We start from the raw sequence: 22036 nt of genomic DNA on the forward strand, positions 1-22036 counted from the left end.
GCTTAAGTATAGTAACTATATTAGCAAAGAAAACCATGGCCACCACGATTCTTCACTGATTTATTTTGTATAGCCATTTCATGTCTCCTTAGCAATTTGCTGTTGCGCTGTTATTGTATAGGTGCATAAACTTCTGCCAGCAAGTTTTGATTTAATTGCTGTGTGCTGAAGCTTAGCACATGCACCTTCTGTTGCTCTTTTGTGTGCACTAGATGCATGATTTCACATTGTAAACTAAAGAATTTTTAGGAAACATCATTTTACACATTCTGGTCATGAGAGTAGGGAAAGAAAGAGTAAAGTAGGCTTTGTGGTATACTAGGCTCACTCATTTGTAACCTCATTAAAAGACTGAACTGGGATGTTCTCTTTAAAATTTGTATATAGGTGCTTTGAAACAAAAGCAAATAAATATAACCACAATTGAATCATGCTTATACACTGGTAAGTAATGGGAATGACTTACTGTTTGAATCAACTAGCAATAAAATGGTTAGTAGATTAGGGTTTCATTCCTCCAGTTCCAGAAAGAAGGGATGTCTTCAGCCACTGAACAAGGCTCAGGGACTGATATTAACCATCACTCTGCACTTCTGTTGGCCTTGATTATGCAAATAGCATTGCCATTAAACTTCGAGCAACAGTTCATGTACTGCTGTAAACAGTAGAACCTGTTTGATCTCCTTTCCATTATACAGACTTTCCTCAAAGGATGGCAGTTCTGAAAGCAGCATCAGCCTTCCCCTTCAGAGCAGGCATCAGCCTTGACCCTTAATTTGAGGTGTAGATTGTCTCGAAGGTCAGTGTTGTGGCCACTATTACAGATATAGCCTGAAAAAAAATATTTCTTCATTAATTTTTTTCTTTGTTACAGTAGCGCAAATTAAATTGCAAGTCATAGTATCTTAAGGCCACAAAGTACCATTATGATCATCTCATCTCTAACCTCCTGAATAGAACAAACCTCGTCCAGTAAATTCCATATTTTTTAGAAATCTACCTATTCTTTAAATCAAGACAGCAAGTCACAGAGAATTTACCATGTCTCCATGTAAGTAGTGCTAACTTTGCTTCTAAAAGTTCGTCTTATTTCCAGACTAAAGAGCTAGTTTTAGCTCTCTGCTGTTGGATCTCATTATAGTGCCCATTTCTTTTATTAGTTAAGAGCTGGCTACTATACAAAACCTCTTTTTCATGTATGTACTGGTAGACTATGACTAAGGAAACTTTCAGCCTTCTCTTGGATAAACTGTGACTCCAGTCTTCGCAACCCTAGAAGTTCAAAACTCCTGAGTTCAACCCTCAGAAATACTGGTTGAAAAATAATTAAAAGGGTTATTTTTTGGCTACTTTTTTATTTATTTTAAATGTCTCCCTTCCCCATCCCCAGTATGGGGGAGATGCTGTTAGTATTGCCTGTTTTCCAAAACTCATCCTGCTCCAAGAGCTCTCTCATGTTGTTGGTTCCATACCTAGCTGTTCTGCCCCCCCAACCTCCAAATCCAACCTATTACCCCGCAGCAATTCTGCCTTGCCACAGTTCTGTGAAATTCTTCAACTGTTGCTGAGCGGTGTTGCAGATAGAAGTGAAGAGAGGGATGGCAAGAAAATGGAGGTGCTTTTGGGGGCTGGATATTTGCTGTTCCCACTCGCCTTCTCTGGGAACTGTCCTGGGTTGGCTTAAGGCAGGGGTTTTCAACCTTTTTTGTACCCCCAGTACCCAGTCAACAAGCAGGTGGTCCCCCGGCAGCCAGTTGAACATGGGGGAGGTCCCCTGGTGGCCGGTTTACAATGGGAGTTGGCGGGGGTCCCCCACACAGCATGCAGCAGCAAAACCAGAAGTGCTGGTGGTGTGCAGTGGCGCAACTGGAAGTTTAGTGGTGCAAAGTGCTGGCGGCCCTGCCCCCACTTCTCTGTGCCACTGCAGTGTACCCCCTCGGGCATACCCCTGGTTGACACTCCCTGGCTTAAGGGATATGGAGAAAGAAAGCTCTGCCCCACTCTGAACTCTAATTGGCTGTCGTACCATTGGACGTGAGCTAGTGGGGCAGGCACCCAAAGAGGTATCCTCCTATCAGGTTTGCCTGATATTTGCTAGAGACTTAGAGCTTCTCATTTCATGAGACAGGCTCCAGTTCTGATCAAAATCGCATCACTCACAAGAGAACAGAAGACCAGGACTAGAAGTCTACACTACACAGTTTTGTTGGTATACCTATAAATTATACCCCCAGCTGACTTAGCTAAGCCAGCAAAACCCCTGGGGTAGACACCGATATGCCAACACAAGAGTGCTTTTGTTGGCATGAATTACGTCATTAGCGGTGTTGGGGTAACTATAACAGCATAAAAACTTCTCTCAGCATATGCTGCAACTACACTAGCTCTGCTTTACAGAGATATGCTTTTAGCCTAGACAAGCCCACAGTCTTCTAACAGTGGTCTCATAAAAGATATCTACAGGAGTATCCCATGTGCCTACTTTGATATTTCATAGCTTATGCACCCAACAGTGTGTTTTCTGTTTAACTAAAGCATTGCACTGGGGGCTTGCATTCAGTTGGTTATTCACTATTATCTTCATGTCCTTTTCAGCGTTAATAATTTTGGGGGTATGATCTTCCAAGTTCAAAGTGTGACCCATATTCTCTGTTCCTCGATGCATGACTTTACTTTTGGCTGTATTAAAATGAGTTCATCTTGCCAAACTATCCAGATCAGTCCATGTAGCCAAACTGTCCTCCTCCAGCAGTCATGTTATGTTTTTCTCCAGATGATTATTGAAGGTGTTGAATGTCATTGTCCCAAAAACAGATATTTCTAAGGGACCCAACTAACACCACCTCTAACAGGATGATGACTCGCCCTTTTCTTTTTTGTCCTGGGTTGCTCTGTTAACCATAAAACTATTGGGTGTGGCTCATCACCCCATCAACATTTTGCATTTAAAAGTAACCATACAACTTCTGCATTTCATTTAAAAGTAACGATACAAGTTTACTTTTGTGTGGTGCGTTAAAAACGGGGGAAAAAAACTATTATCCACAAACTGTACAGGGTCAAGTTCAAACTGTGGTATTACCCCAATCCATACTAACGTGAAACCAAAATTTAAGCATTGATCCAATTTCCACTGAAGTCATTGGAAAGACTGCTGGCGATTTCCATGGGTGTTGTTTTGGGCCCTTTGTTTGTGAAATAAACCAAGCATATTTGTCCTGGGAGGGGAAAAAAAGGAGGAAGAATCATAGAATCACAGTATCAGTGAGTTGGAAAGGACCTAAACACATCATCGAGTCCGACCCCCTGCCAATGTAAAGAAATTCTACTAGCTGGTACTTGAAAACAAACAGGGAGTCGGACTGTAAGGCTTCGTTAACTACTGTAAGAACAGTCGTATCTTTCCCTTGAGAAGAGACCCTCCTGGTCCTGTATAACTATCTCCCACATTTTGCTTGAAGGCACAAAGGCAGCTTAAAATTAGATCTAGCTGAAAATATTACTCTCACACAAGCAAATATAAATAAGAAAGCATCTGGGAAGGTTTTCCTTTAATATGTATTCTTTTCTCCACTGTGGTGGGTTGGTTTTTGGAGTTGGTTTCTTGCAATTACAAATCCTGTCTAAGTAGTTTTTAAGAGCTGTCATTGTTTTTCCATATTATGTTTGAACATCTGAATTAATCTTAGCGGTTGCAGTACTCCAAACCACACTGTTTGAAAGTAGACATAAAGCAATCACGTTAGGATATTTTTTGTGATGTTTTAAATTATAGGATTTGAATTTGTGCAAAGATACTGGTTTTGTTCTGCTGTAGCAGTGTTTTCGTTACCTAAATGCTGTTGTCTTTACAGCCCTACTAAAATGAAACTTATTTATTTAGGTGGCATTTGTATTTGTAACCACTTTTCTCAAGGGAGAACATCTGCTGTAGTCTGATCAGTATTTGTACTCTTGGTATTTTTTTTTCCTACTCTTTCTTTTGTTTCTGAAACTTCCGAGATCAAATTATAGCAATTTTGTTTCTGGTAACATGGGGTTTTTTTTCCCACTGAAAGTCTTAGGCTGAAATTCAGTATGAAAAAATACAGTGCAGAAATACAGAAACTTGCCCTATCCTTAGGACAGCTGCTAGATACTTAAAAAACCATTGGTTGTACATAAGTAACCACTTAAATAAATTGTACTGTCTTCACAGCCCTCCTTTCTAACCTGAAATCCCAAGACTGCCTTTACAGCACAGCATCATGTGCCTCTCCCCTCATCAAGGATCACATTGTTCTCCTTGTCAGATCTTTCACTGTACTTCCTTTATAACATTAATGCTAATATTTTGATCACCTTACTGGCAGAAGCTTGGAACAGCGCATTCCTGGTTTCTACAGGAAAGTACTGCCAGCCTTGATGGGTTATATTTTCATGTGAGCTGCTCCAGGAAGACCAGCTTTCAGGTTGTTTGAAAACAGCCCATATTTAGGGTCAGTCTGTATTTGGCTCACATGCAGGTGCAAAGAGTTGAAGGTGTGAGGAGGCCGTAGGAGGAGGAGCTTTGAGTATGAGTGTGGGCCAGTGTCCTTATGCTCCCCTGCCTATGAGTACAGCTCCATTCATGCACTTAAATAGATCGCACATCCTCAAAGGTAAGAGGAATAGAGGTGTATGGTATGGAGAGGACTCCTTTCTTTTGCACTGACATGCACACACAGGCCAGTTTTGGTAGGCCCAGTAATGGAAGAACAGGGACATAAGCACTGCCCCGTACACATCAGATCTATGATCCCTCTTTGTGCTGTCCCTGGAGCAGCAAAGTTTCTGACTCCCTCATTCCCCGAAAAGTGCCTAAATTTTCACAGCCCAACACTTGGTTTGAGCCAGCTACTGCAGTGTCTTGTCAAAGCAGGGTAGCAGTGCAAATGTTACTGCAGTATGGGCGTTATCACACTGTTCTGACAAGATTTCCCTGCCCACTCCCAGGACAGAGCCTAAAAATATATTGATTCCTGGGAAGGGGGGGGGTTCGGTTTGGTTGTTTTTTTTTTTTAAGGTGTCAGAAAACACGGGCCTTCCCTTTCTCAGCGTAGACAGGCAATGTACACTCATTTGTCCTTTTCTAAGTACAGGTGGTTGAAGAGGAACTTTGTTTTCACTGTTGCTTATTCATTTTCATAACAGGGAAAAAAGTCTTGTTACATGGGACTTTAAAACCATACAGAACAGCAGGAAATGGATCAAATCACCCTTTGAAAGGGGCAAAAGAGACGGTCTTTTGCCTTTCTCTCTGGAGATAGCAGTTCCCAATCATACAGTGTCGAGAAATACATTGTCATGTCATAGCTCACTAACCAGATAAGCTGTATGACTGGATACTGTGATTAAGCATTGGTCTTTGCTGCTTGTTTGTACTGGTAATGTGATACTACCTGCTCTTTCCACTTCACAACAACACATTGGGAGCATGTACTGTGGGGTGGGCCTTTGCAATGAAAGAAAAAACAAATTGGGCGTTCCTCCTATCTTTTCTTATTTTATTTTATTTTTTTAACCCATTCACTGGTGTGGTGGATGCATCCTGTTCCCTGACTATCTTGTTCTACTGCACCCCTGTTGTTCTTTTTAGCAATATGAGCTCTTCCCTCTCTATTGGTCTATCCCTGATTTCACTGTGGGCACTTAAAAAAAAAAAATAATAATAATAATAAAAAAAAAAAATTGAAAGCTGTCATTTGTACCTGTCTCCAACTGAGCTGTACTTCCTTGGGAACTTATCCAATCCCATAATGCCAGCTAATGTTACTTCTTCCTTTTAAATGTTGTACAGCCAGTAGCAAACAATGCATGCACTCATTTCAGCTATGGGAACTCCTCCCCCATCTTAAAAGTGAAGTGCGGCGAGCAGAGGTCAGGCCACAGGCTGAGAGCATCTGTGTGGCCTTGTATAGTCCTAATGTGAAACAGAACTTCAAAAGTGTTTTTTGCTTTATCCTTTCCACAAGACTTAGATTTGGGTATGTGGGTGTGTGGATTTGGCTCCTTGTTTTCAGTTGCTTGCTGCTTTCTAAATAATTTTCCTTTTCTATAGGGATCCACTAAAGATCATTTTTTTCCCCCCGCTTATCAGTGGTTTGGAGCGGTATGAAGATGAGGGATTATTCTTGCCATGCTGTTCTAAAGCAACTGCCTTATACGCTGGATCAAAAGCCTATTAAAAGTTGTTTCATTGACCTCAGTGGGCTGTGGGTCAGGCCCTGTGTGTGAAACTTTGGCGCCATTGGAGTCTCTGGGAATTTTGCCACTGAGTTGACTGGAGCCAGGATTTCACCCAATGCATGTTGCTCAAATACAGCCAGAAACTAAAATCTGTACAATATTTTGTCTTCTGGGTGGAGCAGGCTTTGGACCAATATGCATATAAACCTAAAAAAAAAACAACCTATTCTTATTTTTTTCTCTTTTTCTTGTTTTTTAAATGATGGCTCTGGTTTTTAAAGGAGGCTGTCTCAGTCTGGCCTCCTTTTTGACACCAAGCACAGATATTTGCACCCATAAAAAATGAAATAAACATGGCTAGCTGGTTTTGTGGGCCTTGCCTTAATTCATTACAAAACGTGTACCAAACAAACTTTAAAAAACAGTTTAAAATTGTGGTTTCCAGTATGGGCTTAGTACTGTGGATTTGAGGAAGCAGTGTGTGTGTGCGTGCATGTGTGCCTGGATATATAAGTGCACACAGTATTGTAAATAGATATATGGTGGCTTATTCCACACACACTCGTGTTACTCAGCATAAAATGTTTCCTTTTCACTGGTATTTTTTTTCTTCTTTTCTGTTCTTTTTCCCACAGCTCAATTAAAGACTTAGTTGCAATTTGCTAGGACACACAGTGCTTTTAATTTGTACTGTCCTTCACCAGCAGCTCTGTGTCTGGAACAGTAGCCTTGGAAAGATACTGTTCTTGCATAGAATACCAAAATGAACCAGAAGCCAAATTCTTCATGGGGTATGGGAAAAAAGATATTTATAAACATAGTGGCTGGTTAGGAAGGCCGAATATGCTCTTCAGCCCACCCCCCTGCAATAAAAGCTGGGAACAAAGAAAAATAAATTGAATCATCTAGGTCAAGTAAAATGAGACACTGGATGATGCACAAAGTAAAGGAAATGACCTGTGTGTGCCTGAAATCACCTTGTTGGGTTATTATTTTGGCATGTCGGTGCTGAATATAGACACGCACAGCATACAAAATCTAGACTTAAAGATTGTTTTCACAGCAACCCCAAGGGTTTTTTAAAGCCCTGAGAAAAGATGGACAGCAGCGCTTGCATTGCTGTAATTGGGAAATTTTAAATTGTGTGTGTGTGCTTCTCACTTCAATCAGGGCAGCAGCCAGTTATACTACTGGGAGTGAGTTTTAAAATGTGAATTTTCATGTCTGAAGTGATCTCTCTCTCTCTCTCTCTCTCTCTCTCTCTCTCAGGTCAGTTAGCATTATAGACATCAACCTCTTAATTGGATGTCTGCTTTCTGCATCCCTGCATACCACTGGCTATGGTAGCTTTAGAAAATATATTCACAAAATGATTTGGTCTCACTGCAGTTTTTCATGTGCCCTTACAGCTAGCAGTAATTGGGAACCTTGCTGACATTCTTCCATAGGTCATGGGCCAAGAGGGCCCTGGAGACTGGAGTTAGGCTTGCACCCTTCAGGTGAAGGCTGAGGCACTCTGGTGCAATGAAGGGAAACTTGCATTTTCCTGGTTCTGTGGATGGGTAGATGAAGGAATTCAGCGTCCAAGGTAGTCAGCTCTGTGCCTTTCATCAGCACTAGAACTCCATGGATTTTATATTTCAAGGAAGATGGATAGGGTTATACAGTATAATTGTCTTTTTCTGACTGTTTCAATTGTTGCTTGTTTAGGGTGCTGCTGATTCCAGCTATGAAATGCAAATTTAGCTCACAGCACATAGGTCTCCTGCCTGAGAGTTAAATATCCGCTATACTACACCTGGCACTTCTGATCATTTCAATGATCTCCATGCACATTTGCCTACAGGAACCAGATTTGTTCAGTGTTTGCTTTGGCCTCCACTTCTTATTAAATTTTATTGACAGTCACATTTTGTGCATATTGTATTTACAGAGTAACTTTAATTGCCTGCCTAAAGACGCAGGTAATGTGGGTACTTATAAAAGTACAGTGTGTGCTGGGGAAAAAAAACTCATAGGGAAACGGAATCGTTTCCTGTTGTATAGCCCTGTCGCTGTTGAGTAAGTCGAAGGCACTTTGGCTAAGTAGCCTCATTATCTTTATTTGATGGGTGTGGGGACTGAATCTCAGCCAAGTGAAGTAGCTTGCATGTGATCTGAGGTGGCCTGTGCAGTACAGAGAACAGACCTTGGACACCCTGACTTCCAATCCTGATATAAATCCAACAGATCCCGAGGTGGATCCAGGGGAGTGCACTGGTGCAGATGCACCGTCCTTTGATCCCTGCTCCACCCAAACTTTAAAACCAGTTGCCTAGGAGGTGCAGCAGCATTTCCGTTTAGGCAGCAGGGAGGGAATCACTTGACTTCGTGGCTCATGATCATCTTTCCAATGCCAGCTAATCTCTTTCCATTCCCCAGGTGTTTAATAGTCTTATTGTTTCACTATTTGAGCTATCCTTTCTTTTGCAGTTTTACTCTGTTAGCCATTCCAGTACCTCTCTTCTGTTTCACAGCCCTGCAGACTGTCTAGCTGTAGCTAAACAGCTTATCTCAGGTGTATTACTATTAACTCTGATTTAGAAATGACTGACAGTTAAGTACTGGAAGCACCGTCAAGATGCTCAAGAAAGCTAGATTTTATACTGTGAATCTGAACAACAGACATTTGACTATAATGATTACAGGACTAATGACACGGGGGTTTTGGTTTTTTTGGCGGGGGGAGGTTGTTTTTTTTTTTTTTTTTTTTTTTTACTATTTTGACTTTTATTTGCCTAGTTTGTTGAGTTTTTTAAATCTTTATGTATTACCTAGCAGATTAATATACATTCCAATAGTTATTTTTGAGCTTTCTCTAATCTTAAACTGTATAATATGGAGCAAGCCCCCTAGCATATTAGTAACACTTCTTCTCTTTAAGTGGAGAAAAATGTGTCGTGTTATATGTGATGATGTACCACACTTTATGCACCCCCCTCTTCAAAGTCCTGGATCTCCGCATGAGCAGATTCCAGTTGCCTCCTAACAAGATACCTCTATCTCTAAAACATTCAGAGCTGATCATAATTCTGTCCTGTTAACATTTTCACATAAAAGGGGAGTCTGTTTTTGTAGAGATTAGCCCATGCCACAAAGTTCAGATCTAGATCTGAACTTCTCTACTGTTTGAGGAAAGTTCTGACCCAGCAAACAAACCTCTGGTTTTGAACTTCTGGTTTGTTTGCTGTCCTTTATGAATACAGTATACTGCAAGCATTTAGGATAAGTGCAAGTTTTACACGTGGGTTGTGTAGGTACTTAACGGTATCGCAAAAGAGATCAATAGTGTTGGTAGCCCTTAACATTGCTTAATGTCAATATTGCATGTTAAAAAAAATACAAATGGGATCAAAAACTCTCCCATTCAGAGAAAAAGAGCACAGCTATGCATTTTCTTAGGGATTAACTTGTTTCATTAACCTGCATGCATCATGGGAACTAATTACATAAGTCTCTCTCACTCATTAGGGGCACTTACACTGCATTGTCTGTGCCATTGTAGTTCACAAGTCGACTTTTTGTGGGCAAGGAGGAATTATAACCCAGATGATGTGGATTAGAACTCTGTACTAATTATTTTTCAAAACTTTTTTTTAATAGTTTGCAACTTTTCTTCCTTCTTGGTCCAAGACTAACATTTTAGAATGGGGTTGAAATGATAGTATTATTTTCAGATGATCAGAGGATCATTTTTCTTAGCATGCTGAGATTAATAGCACTATTCATAAAATGTTGCAAAACCATTTCTTCCTTAAAATCCATTTCATTTGGGGAATTATTCAACACTGTCTTTTTAACTTAGTAACTCGGTGTGTGGCCTTGGGAGCCATTTGTGTGCACGTGTGTGTATTTGTTTACCTTACATTTAAAAAAACCTGCATCTGAGCCTCAGCTGGTATAAACTAACATAGAGTTTAAAGGGCTTCAGGAGAACTCGATGCACTTATATGTAACTATGGATCTCTCCCTGTATCCTTTTGTGCAACCAGAAGTCAGGAAGAAACCGCTACAAGACAACCCTAAATTCTGGCCATCGCTTATGAACATTGACAAAGCCCCTGAAAAAGTACCGACCCACTCCTTATTTTCTCCTTTTCTTATGCAGGGAGCTAAACATATACACTTTTTGCTTGCTGCACTGTTGTATGGTCCTGTACTGCCTTCCCCAGCTCCCCACCCAGAGGCTGATGGACTTGTTTCAACACATTGTTCATGACCATTTTCACTGAGACTTGTCAAAAATGCTGGGAAAGAAGCGGGTGCGGCAGTGCTGGCAGGAATGCGGTCCTTGGGCCCCGGCTTCTACATTAGGCCCTGACTAATAGGTGTTGAATAAGTGTGAAGCCCATCCAAAACACAACTGCTGGAAGGGAAAAGGAGCTTTTGTTTTCTTTATCTTGAGGTTGTTAGAGGGATCTCTGCCCCTTCCCAGTTTCCTTGTTTCTGGCCTAGCCTCAGCAACTTGGATTAGGTAGCTTGTTGTTTTTGCAGGATTTAGCCACAAGAGGGAAATGAGAAAAAGATATTTATCAGCATCATTGCTTCCCAAAGAACTCTCTACAGCACTGATCAAACCAAACTATATCTTGTTTTGTGCATTCTGCAACACACTCCTGAGAGTAACTAGCAGCAAATAAAGAGATGTATTTTACTGCAGATTCAGGTTAACCGTTCTTGGTTTGTTGGGAACTGGAAAATTTTCCTTGTAACTGTTAAGGGGGGGGAAGTCCCCCTACCCTCCCTTGCAAATTAAGTATAGATATGCAGAAACTGATAGGCTAGGTCTTCCTATTTGTCAGCCAGGATTGGTAAAGCTCCGAAAAAAGGACTTTTATTTGATAGACATATAGCAAATAGCTTGGTAAAATTATAGACTGAGATTTCGAATGAATTTTACCAGTTCTTGTGGAACTCCTTCTAGCTAAAACCTATGAAAACAAATAATGCATTTCATAGAATGTTAATGCAAATAAATAGAAATCTTCAAAAGATATCAACCTACTCAGTAGCATCTGCTGTTTCTGTGGCTGATTTAAATAGTGGCACTCCACCTTTTGACCCCCGAGTTAACTGAGTGGCATTGAGCCATCCTGCATGCCTGGATTGGGCTTCATGTGCCCAAATTGGGCCCCATGTACCAGGATTGAACCTTGAGGCACTACACTGTGTTTTCTCACCCTTGCACACTGGGATCAGGCCTTGGTGACACCCCACCCCCTACTTAGCCTTGCACATCCAATCTAATACACAGGGCCATACAACCTGGCCCACGGGGCTCCACACATGGTCTGGAAATTTGGTGCATGGGCTGGAGTGCCACTACTCTACCACCAAGTTTTTGGACTTGTAGGTAGTTCGTGGCTACTTTGGTCAGTGAACAAAAGCAGGATTTAAAGAGGGAGTCTTGTTGTTTGGCACACTCTGAAGATCAGTGTAGGTGAATCACATTTCTTCAATTTTGAGGCTAATCTAAACTTTATTTGCATCTGATAATTTGCACTTGATTCTTAGTATTAGATTGGCTCCCTATGGTCATTTCTACTAGCTCAGACTGTGACTGTTTATGAATGTGTTTTCTTTGTCTAATTGAAATATTTCTAACAGCTTAAGCAAATCCCTTTACTGCTACTCTGTCCTCCTGACAGTGACAAATGGTTTTGACAGTAGTCTCCCATTAATGACAGATTCTCCAGTGCAGCTCAGTACATGGCAGTATTTCCATCTTTCTGCTTTTGTCATTTGACCATAATGTGGCAAGAGAGGCTTCTTTTATGACTTCTGTTGATAAATCACCTTATGCTTGAGCCAAAAGGAAATGTTTAATCGTGTAAAAGTTTGAGACTCTAATATTTGAAATCATAGTTGAAGCATCTCTACTAAACTTAGGGTTTTTTTCCCAACAGTTGAATAAATAATAGATTTTGACGCAAATTTGACAAGGGTCATAGATTTCTTTTGATCCTCCTGCACTGTGTTGACATAAATTAAAATACTTTGGCTGAAAGACAGATCGGAGTTCAGTAGCATACAGCTTAGACTGTTTAATTGAAGTCCCCATTAAGTGCCCACCTTTGCCAGCACTTGACACACAGTGATCTCATGTATTGCAGTATATTTCTTATATTAGAATAAGAAAAAATAAAAACTGTGGAATTAAAGTTATAGTAAATATAGACAGATGTTCTGGAATCTATTATCACGATACTATGGTGTCCATTGCACTGGGAAATAACAAGTTCAATAAATGCTTTTACCAGCTGACAACTTTCTTTTTAGGTCTGCATTATTAAGTTATCTTCTCTCCTGCATGGGGCCTTGTCACCTGACACATTTATACTAGCATAAAAAAGAAGCAATTTACATAATACAATTTACACCAGCATAGGTGTCATGTCCACTTCTGTCCTGGGTTAGCCAAGGCAAATAAAGAGTTAGGTGCTTCTAATGGGGTGGTGCTTTAATAGTGTCTGCTGTGGTAGCTACCCAAGGATAGTTGGTCATCTGTCTGCTTCAGAAACCAGTGTCCTCTCTCTGTTGATATCTCACAGACTTTGGTTTTTTCCTTCACTTTTGTCAATAAATAATAATGTCATTTATTTTTCTTCACACACACAGAAAGCTATTCTGTCACTGTCCCCTTGAGATTAGGGGTCTGCTTTTTTTTGCAGTTACAGACGGTACAAAGTAAAGATCCAGTTCTCCCACTGAGGTCTCTTCTTTTACACCATTGGTATCTGAACTCAGAACCAGCCCTTGATCATGGCTCACACTGAATTGCTCCAGTATTTGAATGTATTGTTCTGTGTGCTTCACTTTCACTTGTAGCATAGCAGAGATGATATTTTAATGTTAGCTATTTAAAAATAAGCTGGAGAACAATTGGATGAAGGCACGGGGTTTTTTCCCTCCTTTTATGTAATACTGTGTTGAGCAGTTAAATGCACTACGTTATAGCATTAACAAAGCATGTCATGTACAAGTACTTGAAGTCCCATTCCTTTGTTGTGATGAAACATACTGGTGCTAATTTTTGACAGTTCCTCTAGTTTTTCTAAAAGGGTACAATGCAATGTTAGGCAAGTACTAATTTTTCCATCACGCCACCATAAACCTACATAACAGGAGCATTCCCCTTTGTGAAGGTTTTGCTTCTCTGCTGAGAATGCAGACTTAGGCATCATTAACTACATATGTGTGCCAAAACAAAATATGTCAGGACAATTCCCATATACGTCAGGTATCCAGATGCTACTGCAGCTACAGCTGTCTGAACCCTGCAGGGTCCTGTTAGCTCTGGGCTGTCTAACTGAATCCTGCCGTTTCAATTGGCAAGAGCTGGCACCAAAGCAACCCTTCCTGACTCACTTGGATATATGCGTTTGAGGACTTCAAGCTTCTCACTTCCTCCAGAGTTCATGTATGCCTTCTGCCCTTACCAGATACCCAAGCATCTCATGGTCCACACCTCCGAGTGAGGCCGCACCGCACCCTTTGTCTTGTCTAAATCAAGCAGCCTCTTAGTAACCTAAGAGGAGCCTCGGTCTGAAAGTTTCTTTTGAGGAGAGGACTTTCTTCCATTTCCACAGAGCTTAGAATAGTATGTTTGCTACGCTGGCTACAAGCTGCCAGCCACATGGAAAGGAAACAAAGAAGATTTTAAGATCTTTAAGGGTATCCTGTCTTGCAGGATATAGTTGTCAGAAAATGCATAAGAGTTCCTAGCCAATGCACTAAGTGTTATCAGAGTTGAGCAGAATCTGAAGCTGGCAGCAACAAGGCTGCATTATGGTCACAAAGCCTCCTTTTAAGAAACAGGAAAAAAATTGATGGTTCTGAAGTCTTTTAGCTGCACCTGTTATCCTGCTTTGGTACCATATAGTAACTACAGAGATATTGTTATAGGTTTCCATGCCTCAGTAAATTAATAGAGAACATGTTCTCTTGAAAATACAATGCAAATTACCTTTTTTTTTCTTTTTTAAATCATCCATCATAAAAATATAATCTGGGATCTGAAAATCATCCTGGATTTTTTTTCTTTACCTTATATCAGCACCAGTCATAGATTGTCTAGATCTAATTATGTCCTTTGGTTCCCCAGGTGAAACACTATTAGTTTGCCTTGTGATATTGTGCAGGTGTAAGTATGAACATAATTTAGGCTGTAGATTTATTTTTTTCTAAGGATAGTGGATGAGGGAGGCTGTACATGATATGATAATTTGCAGGTATGTTAGTTTAAGGGAGAAGATGCCTTATTTTCTCCCTTTGATATTTTAACGTAGTGGTCCCTGAGCTACAAGAAAAATCCATAGTGTCCATTTTAGTCACTTTGCAGAACAGGGCTCCAATTTAACTGTTTGATGGTGACAACATGCGATGAAGTGAACTCAGGTTCACAAAAGCTTGTATTTTCTCTATATATATATCTTATTGAGTTGGTCTATAAAGGTGCATATCTGTTTTGCCTTCTGTTAAATCCATGGCCACCCACCAGGATTTGATATATGTAGGTCACAAAATTCTGGAAGATACTTAAATCTAGATCCCAAAATCCTGAGCCCTTGTTTTAGACAGACAAGATTCTTTGGGTAAATGATATCTTTTATTAGACCAACTTAAATAGCTGGAAAAATTGTTCTTTGCAAGCTTTTGGGTACAAATCCCCTTATTCTGCAGAATGACTGTCCCTCTGCCTAAAGAAGAGTTTTTGTACCTGAAAGCTTACAAAGAACAATTTTTCCAACTATTTTAATTGGTCTAATAAAAGATACCACATTTACCCAAAGAACTGTCTGCCCACGTCCTTAAACCAACACAGCTACAACCAACACCCGAGTCCTTGCTTTAGCCTTACCCCATCACAAAGATGCAGATGATGGAGAAATATTCCCAATATTAGTTTGTAGCAGTCTCAACTCTTGAGGCACGTTCCACTGAACTATTCCAGGAGATGGACAAAATATTGATTGTGTTGTTGCTTTTTCTTAAAGACCACACACAGTGCTTTCCTGATGATCTAATATTTGTAGAGTTGGACACACACTCTGTATTGGTTTATCTTTTGTTTCATGGAGCTTTCTTTCTCTCACCAGTATGCCAAGGAACAAGTAACAAGCTGACACAGCTGGGGAATATGGAAGACCATTTCATCAGCCTGCAGAGGATGTATAACAACTGTGAGATAGTGCTTGGCAATCTGGAAATAACATATGTGGACCGCAATTATGATCTCTCATTTCTGAAGGTTAGTGTACTTAATCATATTACTCCAATCCAGAACACAAACAAAAAAAACACATGCCTATGAGATTGGCACAACTTCCTGAAATGTTTAACTTGGTTGGGATATTTTTGCACAATGCAAAGTTACTTGCTTATGGAATTTCACTGTGCTTTGAAGGTGAGATATGTATGAAGTGATGTGCAAAGTTAAGCACTTTTTGAGCACACCGCTGCTGTCAGTTAGAGACATCAGAGACTGGATATCTGAAATACCTGCATGCTGTAGGAGAAGCCATATAGGTAAATAGCAATTTTGAGCTCCAAACTGTTCTGTAAGGCACTTTGAGGAATGATTTTGTAGTGCCTAATGAGCTGAGTTTCTGCCAGTCACCCACTGCTTAACAATAATGCTTTTTAAATTGAAAGTTGTATTGCACCTCTCTTTCCCTTGCCTCTATACTCTCATGGGGGAAGGTACAGCTCTGCATTGTGTCCTAAATTGTAGCAACCTTGAGCTTCAGTAAATCCATGGATGAAGTAAATTGAAAAATTAATGAAACTTCACTGGGGATAGCCTGCCTTCAGATTTTAAAGTGTAGGGCTTGAGAATTCCAGCTCATTTATTGACTTCCTGATATTACGGGGCGAGAAACGGAGACATGTAAAGCTTTATATTTCTTATGTCCATCAGCACTTCGGGCTCCTATATGTATGCTAGGAGCCTGCTCTGATGCGCTGGAAATCAATTAATCAAGTCTGATGGAGCACAGAAATTAATGCACTCCAGCAGACTCTAGTGTCATGTTTATCAGCGTCCCCCCAGGCTGAAAAATGGTGGTGTGGCACTATGAACTAAAGCTCGTTCAATGAATCTTAGTTCAAAGTGCCCCACCTCCATTTTTCAGCGGGGGGACACTGATGCATGTGATGCTCAGGCACTTCTAATTAGCATGGCTCACTAATTAAAGCACTCCCATACCTCCTGAAGCACATGTAAAAATGCTCTTAAGTGCTTTTTGCCTGCATTGAGTAAGCAAGCAATTGCATTGTCCATCCAGTATGATTTGTGAGCAACTTTCCAGGTAGTCCTTAGCAGTAGCTCAGGAACAACTGTCTTGTGCTACATTTGTGTCCATGAACAATCATAGTGACATCTGAATCTAAGAGAAAAAGGGCTATATACTAGTATATCTGTATACTAGATATACCAGGGATAAAAAAAGCACTCTGTCCTAGTACAGTCTGTCTGAGCTAACAAAGAAAGGAGGTAGTGTGGCTGGGAGCAGAGCTCACATCTCCTAACTAATAGTCTGCTGCTTCAGCAACTAGATCATCCTTCCTGCTTTTGAAATCATTTGCCATGAAGGTATAGTTCGTCTGGTGCCAGCTGCCAGTTTAGAATACAAGTGGAATCCAGGAGTAAACTTCAAGAGATTCACTTTCTTGTACCTAAATTTCTTTATAACAAAAAGTGTTTAAAAAGATTTTATAAAGATTATAATTATGAAGAGTAGAATGATGCTGAGTTCTGTTGACTAGATACCTTTTTTTGTAGCCAGAAATTATTTCTTCCTCCATTTTCATCATCTTTTTTCTATGAGGGCTACATTTCTGCTTATCTTAACAAGATGGACTGTACCATGGGGTTTTTTGGCTTTGTGTTCATATCACCACGGCACTATTATACATACGTGCACTGGAAAAAGAACATTCATTGTAAGAAATTTTTCACAGCAGTACATTTTCATTTTAACAAAGTACCACTGTTACTGTGGGCCATCAGGAGAAATTTGGCGCTATATTTGTTGTGCTGAAATTCTTTTTGTAACAAACTTTGTAAGAAGATTCCACTGAATTTTTGAGTGCAGAGAGATAATGAAGTAATAGCTTTTATGCACACATGCATACACACGTGTGTGCACACGTTTTGTATATTTATGTATACACATTGAGAGTGTGTATATGTGTGTATACACACACACACACACACACACACACACACACACACACACACACACACAAAATAGGGCTGTCGATCGCCATTAATGCGCCCAATAATGTGTTAATTGGTTCTTGCATTCATTTTTTTAATGTGTTAATCACTCATGGGGGTTTGGGGCCTGCACCTGGGCTCCACTCCGCTGTCGTCACTGCCACCTCTGGGCCACCTGGCGGGGCAGTATTGGTAGTGCAGAGGACTGCAGGGCAGCCTGGGCATGGGCTCTGGGCTGCTGCAGGAGGGAGGGGGCACACAGATGTACACAAGCATCCCCAGCACACATGTGCCGAGAAACAAAGCTCAGCTGCGTATAGAGCAGTGCACAGCTGGTAAGTCTGTGGAAAGAAAGGGGCAGTGGGGGGCAGGTCAGGGCCCCCCATGGGGGGGGAGGGAGTGGGTCAGGGGATGGAGTGGGTTGTGGGATAGAGCTGTGGGAGGCTCGTTGGTATGGGTAAGGCTCCCTGCTGCTGCGCCTGTCCCCAGGGAAGGCATGGGGGCATGTGCCCCCTGCATTTGTGCATGGAGTGGAGGTGAACTGCCCACTGCAGACTGGAGCTCTGCACCCTGCTGCCTTTGCTCTCGGAGCCACACATTAGCCGCACATCCCCTGCTGCCCAGCAGCAAAAGGCACAACAAAGCATCACGCAGCTCTTGGGGCAAAGGCGGCAGGGTGCAGAGGCCCAGCATGCAGCAGGCAACCTGCCTCTGTCCCATGCACAAATCCAGGGGGCACATGTCCCCCGTGCCTCCCTGGGGGGAGCTCCAGCAGTGGGGAGCTGCACTACCTCTCTCCCCCCCCCCCCACACACACACACACACACACACACACCCCTGGACGACCCACAGCTCTGTTGCATGACCCAACCCAACCCAGCCCTGGGGTTCAGCCCCTGCCCCACTCCCTCTCTCGCCATGGGGGCCTCAGTCTCTACCCCCTGCCCCTTCCCTCTCTCTCCCTGCCTCTACCCCTCCACAGACTTAGTTGCTGGGTGCTGCTCTACACTCAGCTGTGCTGTGTTCATGTAGGGTTACCATATTTCCAATTTCAAAAAAGAGGACACCTGTAGGGGTAATATGACTGTGTGGATTGGGGGGGCAGTGATATGCCTGTGCCCTGCCCCTCACTCCCAAGCCACAGCCCCCCCAGCCCTGCTGCTTCCCTTCACTCCTGACCCACAGTACCCCACATCCTGCCAGGGTATGCAGGCGTCCCCCCTTATGGGGCTCCAGATCCCACACACCTACCCACACCCCCCACACCCATACAAAGTACCTGCATAATTCTGTGCAACTTTGAGCTTTTCTGTGCATAATTAATAAATAATAAAGTTCTTTTTAAAGTGACAGTTTGAGATAAGGTGGAAACCCTCATGTTTACAGAGATAAATCAAACACTTGACTGGATGAGCTAAATATTTTCCCTAGCATCAATTGTCATTCCATAACAACTTACTTTTGAGAGTATTAAAAAAGCAGCAACTTTTTCTGTAGGAGAGGGGTTACTGGACTTTTGATAGGCTTTACTGGGCTGAGATGTTGTAGCAATCCCTTGGACCTCAATTAGTGAATAGTATAATTTCATTCTAGGTCTATGTCTGTGTGGCACAGTTAACCTGGTTGGCCTGCGCCCAGATTACGGTAGATCATAGAATCAAAGAGTCAGAAGGGACCTAGACAGATCATCGAGTCCGACCCCCTGCCATGGGCAGAAAGGAGCACTGGGAGTGGGAGGGGTCATAAGACCCCAGCCAGGTGTCTATCCAGTCTCCTCTTGAAGATTTCCAGGGAAGGTGAGAGCCTACCTCTCTGGGAAGCCTATTCCAGGCTCTGGCCACCCTTACAGTGAAGTAGTTCTTCTTAATATCCAACCTAAACCTATCCTCCCTTAGCTTGTGGCCATTGTTCCTGGTGACTCCAGGGGGGGCCCTGGTGAACAGACTTTCCCTGAGTCCCTGCTAGTGGCCCCTGATAAGGTTGTAGGCAGCCACAAGATCCCCCCTCAGTCTCCTCTTGCAGAGACTGAAGAGATTCAGGTCCCTCAGCCTTTTCTCATAGGGCTGGCCACGGAGGCCCCAACCATACGAGTGGCCTCCTCTGGACCCTCTCCAGGTTCCCCACATCCCTCTTGAAGTGTGGTGCCCAGAACTGGACACAGTACTCCAGCTGCGGCCTGACCAGCGCTGCATAGAGGGGGAGCAAGACCTCTCTGGACCTGTTAGTGTTGCCCCTGTTGATGCAGGACAGGGTGCAGTTGGCTCTGCCTATTGCTTCATTGCATTGGCGACTCCTATTCATCCTCGAGTCAATCATGACTCCAAGATCTCTCTCTGCCTCTGTGCTGCTGAGAGGGTCAGCCCCTAACCTTTAACCATAATGCTGGTTCCCTCTCCCCAGGTGCAGCACCCTGCACTTGTCCTTGTTGAACCGCATGCTGTTCAGATCCTCCCACTTCTCTAACCTATCCAGATCTACCTGGATGCAGTCCCTGCCTGCCAGTGTATTCGCTTTACCCCATGGCTTGGTGTCATCAGCAAACTTGAACAAGGTGCTCTCCGCACCCTCGTCCAGGTCGCTGATGAAGATGTTGAACGGCATCAGCCCAAGGACCGAGCCCTGGGGGACTCCGCTGCCCACACCCTCCCAGGTCAACATCAACCCATCCACCACCACCCTCTCGGTGCGCCCCTGGAGCCAGTTTGCCACCCATATGACCGTACATTCGTCAGTGCCTCAGTCCCTCAGCTTGCCCACCAGAATTGGATGGGACACTGTGTCGAAGGCCTTCTGGATGTCCAAGAAGATGACATCGACTTCCTCCTTCACATCTAAGCTCTTTGTTACCTGGTCATAGAAAGAGACCAGGTTAGTCAGGCAGGATCTGCCTGGCATGAACACATGTTGGTTACCCCTCAACATAACTTCCCCTGCAGGGCTCTCACAAATGTGGCCCTTGATAATTTTTTCAAAGACCTTCCCCAGGATAGAAGTGAGGCTGACTGGCCTGTAGTTGCCAGGCTCTTCCTTCCTCCCCTTCCTGAAAATAGGGACCACATTGGCCCTTTTCCAGTTCTCGGGGACTTGGCCCGAGCACCAGGAGTCCACAAACAGCTGTGCCAATGGCTCCGCAATGATACCAGCCAATTCCCTTAGCACCCGCAGATGAAGGTCATCCGGGCCTGCTGACTTGGACACATCTAAGTCCTCCAGGTAATCCTTAACTAGGTCTGAGCTAAACATTTCCATACCAGCTGTAATACTTATCTGTGTTAGTGTGTCCTCACCATTTCTGCAGTCATTAGTCTGTGACTGGGATTCTCTATGCTAAAATGCTCTGGGATACTTTCCTAGTTATTTGTGGGTGGATTTATCCAGTCCCACTGAGGAGGAGGAATCGTGTGAAGGAGCTATCAGCATTCAATTGCTCCAACCTATGTCCTCATTTCAAGGCAGGGGGGTTTCTAGTCTGAGCTAGCCATGCAAGTTAGTGCAGGTTCAGAGTATGATAAGCATGTGCTTGAGGATTTTGTGTATGTCTAGAAGGTTAGGATTGAGCAACAGCATATGTAGGAGCACAAGCTAAGACTACACCATGTACCCACCTTAGATTATCATTTCTTGTGAAGCGGCTCATATTTTCCCATTTATGCCCATATGTAGTCACTCAGCCTCCTGACCAAGCACATAAGCTCCAGGTGTCCAATGATTTTTTTTTTCCAGGTTAGGTTAAATCTTGATGCCCCACCATGCCCACTTGGGAGCTGAAAGACAAAACAAGGGAAAAAGAGCTAACTCATCAAGATTAAATGCTACTTCCTGAAACAGCATGACAGAATAACTGTTCTGTTCTTTCTCATTTTCCTCAGACGATACAGGAGGTTGCAGGTTATGTGCTCATAGCGCTCAACACTGTGGATAGCATTCCACTAGAGAATCTCCAGATCATCCGTGGAAATGTGCTATATGATGACTTTTATGCACTGGCAGTTTTATCCAATTATCAAATGAATAAAACCAAGGGACTCAGGGAGCTGCCAATGAAACGCCTGTCAGGTGAGATGAAGTGGTGGTATATATAATGTTTATCTTGTTGGAAGCAAACTTCCTGATCAAGAAGTATTTCCCTTCAGCTGTTCCAGAGATGATGCTGTGTATAAGGTTATAAGTAGCTTACCTGGCTTCCTTCTTAATTTACAGGCACTAAGTATCCCTGGCAGTAATGGAAGGTCCTTGCCTTAAATACCCAGCATTTACATGCAAGAATTCAACCACCATGGTCTTATAAAACTGCAACGCAATGGGTGCATCTACACAAGACACTAAATGCACAGTAGACTAATTCTACTGCACATTAACTCATCATGGCAAAAGCTGTGCTGATGCACAGTAGAATTAGTCTACTGAGCATTAGTGTCACAAAAAGATTATGCTCTGGCTTCCTATGTAGCAGTGCTGGTGAGCATTCATTTAGTATCTGTTATTACACGTACTAAACTTGATGCACAGTAATAGTGTCACGTTAATGAACATGTAGATGCACCCAATGAGTGTGGCCCAACATTTTCA

General features: G+C 42.5%; 1 protein-coding gene across 1 annotated transcript in view; it reads left to right on the forward strand.

Annotated features, from left to right (window-relative positions):
- The window catches only part of EGFR (epidermal growth factor receptor), a 224863-nt gene that overhangs the window by 134825 nt on the left and 68002 nt on the right, over nt 1-22036 (forward strand). The window contains exons 2-3 of the mRNA XM_090050021.1: nt 15345-15496; nt 21337-21523. Coding sequence (XP_089906147.1) covers nt 15345-15496; nt 21337-21523 — 339 coding nt within the window. The remainder of the gene's footprint in view (nt 1-15344; nt 15497-21336; nt 21524-22036) is intronic.

The sequence above is a fragment of the Crocodylus siamensis genome, chromosome 5 (genome assembly GCF_052110815.1).
Source record: "Crocodylus siamensis isolate JL-2025a chromosome 5, ASM5211081v1, whole genome shotgun sequence".
In the NCBI taxonomy this organism is placed as follows: domain Eukaryota; kingdom Metazoa; phylum Chordata; order Crocodylia; family Crocodylidae; genus Crocodylus; species Crocodylus siamensis.